This window comes from Agrilus planipennis, unplaced genomic scaffold (genome assembly GCF_000699045.2).
Source record: "Agrilus planipennis isolate EAB-ADULT unplaced genomic scaffold, Apla_2.0 scaffold73, whole genome shotgun sequence".
In the NCBI taxonomy this organism is placed as follows: domain Eukaryota; kingdom Metazoa; phylum Arthropoda; class Insecta; order Coleoptera; family Buprestidae; genus Agrilus; species Agrilus planipennis.
In genome coordinates, this window is record NW_020439682.1 from 107,523 (window position 1) to 113,424 (window position 5,902).

At 30.8% G+C, this 5,902-nt stretch overlaps 1 protein-coding gene, 1 long non-coding RNA gene and 1 other non-coding gene across 3 annotated transcripts; 2 read left to right on the forward strand and 1 right to left on the reverse strand.

Annotated features, from left to right (window-relative positions):
• On the forward strand, positions 1–2,098 carry LOC108732412. Its single transcript, XM_018463201.2, has 3 exons — positions 1–298; positions 1,455–1,628; positions 1,737–2,098. Exons 1-3 carry the CDS (start codon positions 184–186, stop codon positions 1,889–1,891), a joined length of 444 nt encoding a protein of 147 aa, XP_018318703.1. The 5' UTR covers positions 1–183; the 3' UTR covers positions 1,892–2,098.
• Trnak-cuu lies at positions 422–494 on the reverse strand. Its single transcript has one exon. It is a non-coding gene; the product is annotated as a tRNA-Lys (tRNA).
• Positions 2,099–3,729: 1,631 nt separating the features above from the next.
• Positions 3,730–4,853, forward strand: LOC112905955. Its single transcript, XR_003232100.1, has 2 exons — positions 3,730–4,384; positions 4,493–4,853. It is a non-coding gene; the product is annotated as an uncharacterized LOC112905955 (long non-coding RNA).
• The last annotated feature ends 1,049 nt before the right edge of the window (positions 4,854–5,902 follow it).

The following is a 5,902-nucleotide window of genomic DNA, read 5'->3' on the forward strand; positions in this document are numbered from 1 at the left end:
AAAAATAATATCGCAATATCAGTACGCCCAGCACTTTCAAATTAATGTAATTCTGCTTATTGTTCGTCTTACGAGTTGTTACGTTGCAAACTTCATAGTCAATAGCGGCTAATGAACTTGATGTAAAAAAAGGCGTGAATCAGTGAGGTATTTGTTTGTTATTAAGAAAACAATTACGGCGCAATGGCTGTGGCTAGTATTATTGTTTGTGGCGTTTATATTTTTATTGGGTTCTTTGCGTTTTTAGTGTTTTTAATACTCGAGAATTTTCCTTCTGCACTTTGGGGTTTAGCAACAGGTAAATATAGCGCAAGATCGTATGCGATACGTTGCGGTGCAGAACCTCTTATTAACATTTTGTATGGGGGCCTTGCAGTGAATGTAACATACTTAATTCAGTTGGATATAAATAAAAAAACTGCGCCCAACGTGGGGCTCGAACCCACGACCCTGAGATTAAGAGTCTCATGCTCTACCGACTGAGCTAGCCGGGCTTGATGCTCTTGTCTTCATTTTGCTGTCCTTCAACAGTAATGAGCATACATTTTAATACTTTTATTGTATAAATACTTAAAAAAAAAGGTCACAATTACTGATGTTTTTAGAATTGCTATATTCAATACACTTATTGACATACTACAGTTACATCTATTAATCTCAAAAACCAGAAGATTAAATTAATGATAAGATAATTAATGAATTCAAAAAAATCAAGTTTATTGCCTACAATTTCGAATAGGAATTTCAAACATGTATAGTATTTGTAAAAGTAGTAGCTTGCTCTATTTCGTAAAATTAATATAAATATTTGGATAGTTAGGAAAACCTCCAGCAAAATGTGTAATTTTCGTTAGGAAACACACATACGAGGTAACTTTAAATATGATTTTGATATTTGTGATGATTAATCGTTGCCAACGTAATAAACGTAAGTTTACGCAAAAATTTGAAGCGACGAAGTGCACCCCTCCATGCACCGAGGGTGACTAACTTAGAAATGCAAAATTCCATTGTTATAAACTTGTTCGAGGCTCCTGGTTGGCTGCTACTGTCCGCGCCAATACAGTAGCCAATAAAAAATTAGGTCAACTACTACACGTGCTACTTTGGAATGCGGTTGTAAATAAACAAAACAAATGTTCATTCACCTTTCGTTAGGCGCCACTTGAATTTTGAAAAGAGATAACTCAGGCATTTTTGGGTCGATTTGAAGGCGGTTTTTACAAAAGTGTGACAAATTTGATAAATACAATTCTTGTGTACTGCTCAGTATAAATTATTAAACATTACAGCTAATAATACATAAAAGAGAAATAAAATATTAGTTTAAAATAAGTAATTGTACATTTTAGAGAAATTATTGCAGACATTGACTAAATATAAGTTTTAGAATAAGGGTTTAATAATACTGTTCGGGTTTGGTATAGTTTTACATTGAGATGAAACTTTTTTAGGTCTTATAAGTTTACAAATATTCCATTTACATTTTCTTGAACATAAACAACAATTGGACTTGGCCTATAACGACAGAGATATCGGACAATTATTCATAGTTGGAATAATCTGTGCTATTTTGGGTGGAACTGGATTTTTAGTCCACACTTCGTATGAAATTGCAACGCGAAAAGGTGAATATCAATAGTAGAATATGCTTCTGAAAGGGGTTGTAGATATTTTAATTGATAAATTGATTTTTGGATCTCTCTGATCAAAGTCATTCAATGCTATTTTTATAGGAATATCTCCAATTGCAAATAATGAAATAACAAGTATAATATGGTCGTTTATGGTGTTGAAAGTTAGCGTTGTTTTGGCTTTAGTCGCCAGAAGATATCGAAGAAATACTTCAACAGAATTTATTGTGCCGCAAAATGTGGAAGCCTCCGGTTAACGTCTCTTTTCTTGTCTTTGACTTAAATCAACGCGTAATTTAATAATTAATTATTTTCGTTTTTCATGATACTACCTAATTACATTTTTTTATTGCTTAAGTACTACGTAAGTATTATTTTTTCTTCGTTTTGAATGTTTGCTAGTTATACATTACATACCATAGTACATATATTTGTTTTCCGAATAAAATAATATTCACAATTATTTTTTTTTCGTTTTAAATTTCCCAAACTTTTTCATCCCTAAACAGCGCCCACATGTTCGCAGAGGTATAATTTGTTTTATGGAGGTTCGCTGTACAATACAATAGATACAATTTATAGGGGTAGTCGGCAATTGCCCTTATACTAACCCCTAGCTAGTTGATTAAGGGATGGTTAATTTGCCGGGTTACTGCTGAATTTGAATTGGTAATTTAGAATGTCTGATCGTTGACCTAGGACTGCGAACTAAAATTACACCATTCTTTTTGTTAATATTCGCCTAATTAATTTACGTTAGTAAAATTTATTACAGACAATAAGTGAAACTGATAAATGTTTTATTTAATTTTATATAATTTTACATAAATATTTACCAAAAGCAAGCTTCAGTTAAAAATTAATAAAAAAAGACCCGTGTTTTAATTAAAATCAAGTAAAAAATGTTGCTACGTTGAAGAATTTAAGCAGGATATGAGTTGGATTACGAAAAAATTCGATTAAAAAAACGAATCTCTATACCTTTAATTTTTTAATCCGTCTGGTGACTACAAAAACACGATTTCAATATTCAGTATCAATATACTTTCCACAAGACCTGTAGAAAATAAAACATTTTTCCAAAAATTAATTAGTTTTTTGAAATATGTGCTGTAGAAGTATTAAGTAGACACCTACTGAAATAGAAATATACAACTTCGAAATAAAACTTACTGGCTAATTTAAGTACGTAGACACAGTCTCAGTCTACGAATTGAGTAGACAGTTTCACTTAAATCAATGTAATGTGGTTGTTTTTTCATTAGATGTAAGATTACGTTTAACTTAATGATAGTCTTTAACTTTTAATGGTAATTGTAGTCGTCTGTTACAATCGATAAACGTATAATTTACTCTAAAATTTCAACCGAGAAGTATTTATTCGTATTAAATTTTTTGCTAACGTTGCAATCTTTTATATATCAGAAATGGATTAGGTACACGGCAGTGCCGAGTAATTCTACCAGAGAAAAAAGAAAAAATAAACACCAGCAATAATAATTTAATATCTAAGTATAATAAAAAAGCTACATGATTAAAATTGGAATTAAGATTGTATTGGGACGGGTCGTTTGTTCTAATTTGTATTATTTATTGATTACTAATCTAAATTATTTGATATTTCGATATAGTTCTTGTGTTTACTTTTTCTCATGCATAAGAATACGGCCGAACTGTTACAATTTCTGTTGCTTGTTGGTACAACCCTAGAAATCGGTTCATATTCTTTAAGGTCCTTTTTAGACCAACCGAAATCCTTACTCGTTCTGAATTAGGAAATCGAAGAAGACCCTAGTTAGAAAAATAACGCACTTCCCTATTCGTAACTAACTAGGAGTACCCGAATTATGACCTTAATTAGCCCGACTAGAAAATTATTTTGGTTTGTCTAATAACTGATGCTTAGAAATATAATTGTGTTTTAATTAGAGCCTAAAAAAAGCCAAACATTAGTGAAAATGAAAATTTCTAATCAGGTCCTTATGAAAAACAAATCCCGCACCTATATTATCCTAACGCCCTTTACTTCTTCTTAAAACTTTCTTACGTAATACAATTCATATTATATCACTATTAATACAGTGCACCTCTCCATGCACCGAGGGTAACTAACTTAGAAATGCAAAATTCCATTGTTATAAACTTGTTCGAGGCTCCTGGTTGGCTGCTACTGTCCGCGCCAATACAGTAGCCAATAAAAAATTAGGTCAACTACTACACGTGCTACTTTGGAATGCGGTTGTAAATAAACAAAACAAATGTTCATTCACCTTTCGTTAGGCGCCACTTGAATTTTGAAAAGAGATAACTCAGGCATTTTTGGGTCGATTTGAAGGCGGTTTTTACAAAAGTGTGACAAATTTGATAAATACAATTCTTGTGTACTGCTCAGTATAAATTATTAAACATTACAGCTAATAATACATAAAAGAGAAATAAAATATTAGTTTAAAATAAGTAATTGTACATTTTAGAGAAATTATTGCAGACATTGACTAAATATAAGTTTTAGAATAAGGGTTTAATAATACTGTTCGGGTTTGGTATAGTTTTACATTGAGATGAAACTTTTTTAGGTCTTATAAGTTTACAAATATTCCATTTACATTTTCTTGAACATAAACAACAATTGGACTTGGCCTATAACGACAGAGATATCGGACAATTATTCATAGTTGGAATAATCTGTGCTATTTTGGGTGGAACTGGATTTTTAGTCCACACTTCGTATGAAATTGCAACGCGAAAAGGTGAATATCAATAGTAGAATATGCTTCTGAAAGGGGTTGTAGATATTTTAATTGATAAATTGATTTTTGGATCTCTCTGATCAAAGTCATTCAATGCTATTTTTATAGGAATATCTCCAATTGCAAATAATGAAATAACAAGTATAATATGGTCGTTTATGGTGTTGAAAGTTAGCGTTGTTTTGGCTTTAGTCGCCAGAAGATATCGAAGAAATACTTCAACAGAATTTATTGTGCCGCAAAATGTGGAAGCCTCCGGTTAACGTCTCTTTTCTTGTCTTTGACTTAAATCAACGCGTAATTTAATAATTAATTATTTTCGTTTTTCATGATACTACCTAATTACATTTTTTTATTGCTTAAGTACTACGTAAGTATTATTTTTTCTTCGTTTTGAATGTTTGCTAGTTATACATTACATACCATAGTACATATATTTGTTTTCCGAATAAAATAATATTCACAATTATTTTTTTTTCGTTTTAAATTTCCCAAACTTTTTCATCCCTAAACAGCGCCCACATGTTCGCAGAGGTATAATTTGTTTTATGGAGGTTCGCTGTACAATACAATACATACAATTTATAGGGGTAGTCGGCAATTGCCCTTATACTAACCCCTAGCTAGTTGATTAAGGGATGGTTAATTTGCCGGGTTACTGCTGAATTTGAATTGGTAATTTAGAATGTCTGATCGTTGACCTAGGACTGCGAACTAAAATTACACCATTCTTTTTGTTAATATTCGCCTAATTAATTTACGTTAGTAAAATTTATTACAGACAATAAGTGAAACTGATAAATGTTTTATTTAATTTTATATAATTTTACATAAATATTTACCAAAAGCAAGCTTCAGTTAAAAATTAATAAAAAAAGACCCGTGTTTTAATTAAAATCAAGTAAAAAATGTTGCTACATACATGTATGTACGCTACCTACGTATAAATAATTATAAAAAATAGAATATTACTATTATTACTGACGAGTGGAACAAGAGAAGTTGCTTTTGTTGATAATATTTATTATATATTATGAATGTTAACGTATTAAATATCAAATAAGCTAGTGTTTTTACATATCATCTAGTAGGTAGCTAAATAGTAAATGAAAATGTTTTCGACGGGAATATTATGTAAATATAAACACAATCTTCCCCCTCACTTGATTAAATTATCCACCTTCTACAGGTCTAGAACAAGTAGCTAGTTAAAATTAGTTAAGTATAAAGTGAAATTGTAACGTATATGATAAATAACAAAAAACTAGAGCGTATTGTAGAAATTGTACATAAACATTACTGGGCACTTCCAAGCGTTAAAGTGCCTATTGCATTTTTTTTATCCCAATGTGATATAAACCTTAAAATAAGCAAAGCCTGCTGTGTAAACACCTTTAGTTTTTAGGATGTAGCATTATCGTGAGATAAAAGTTGACCCACTTTACTTAAAAATAATTAATAAAACGCGCTAAAAAAAAGCCCGTAATAATATGACCTTGAATTTGGCTTTAAATGGCC

What these genes read in the sequence shown, in the direction of transcription:
- LOC108732412 (XM_018463201.2), top strand. Translation starts at nt 184, where the DNA reads ATGGCTGTGGCTAGTATTATTGTTTGTGGCGTTTATATTTTTATTGGG. An exon ending in ACTTTGGGGTTTAGCAACAG is followed by an intron (nt 299 to 1,454) that starts GTAAATATAGCG and finishes AAACTTTTTTAG; the next exon opens with GTCTTATAAGTTTACAAATA. An exon ending in TGAAATTGCAACGCGAAAAG is followed by an intron (nt 1,629 to 1,736) that starts GTGAATATCAAT and finishes CTATTTTTATAG; the next exon opens with GAATATCTCCAATTGCAAAT.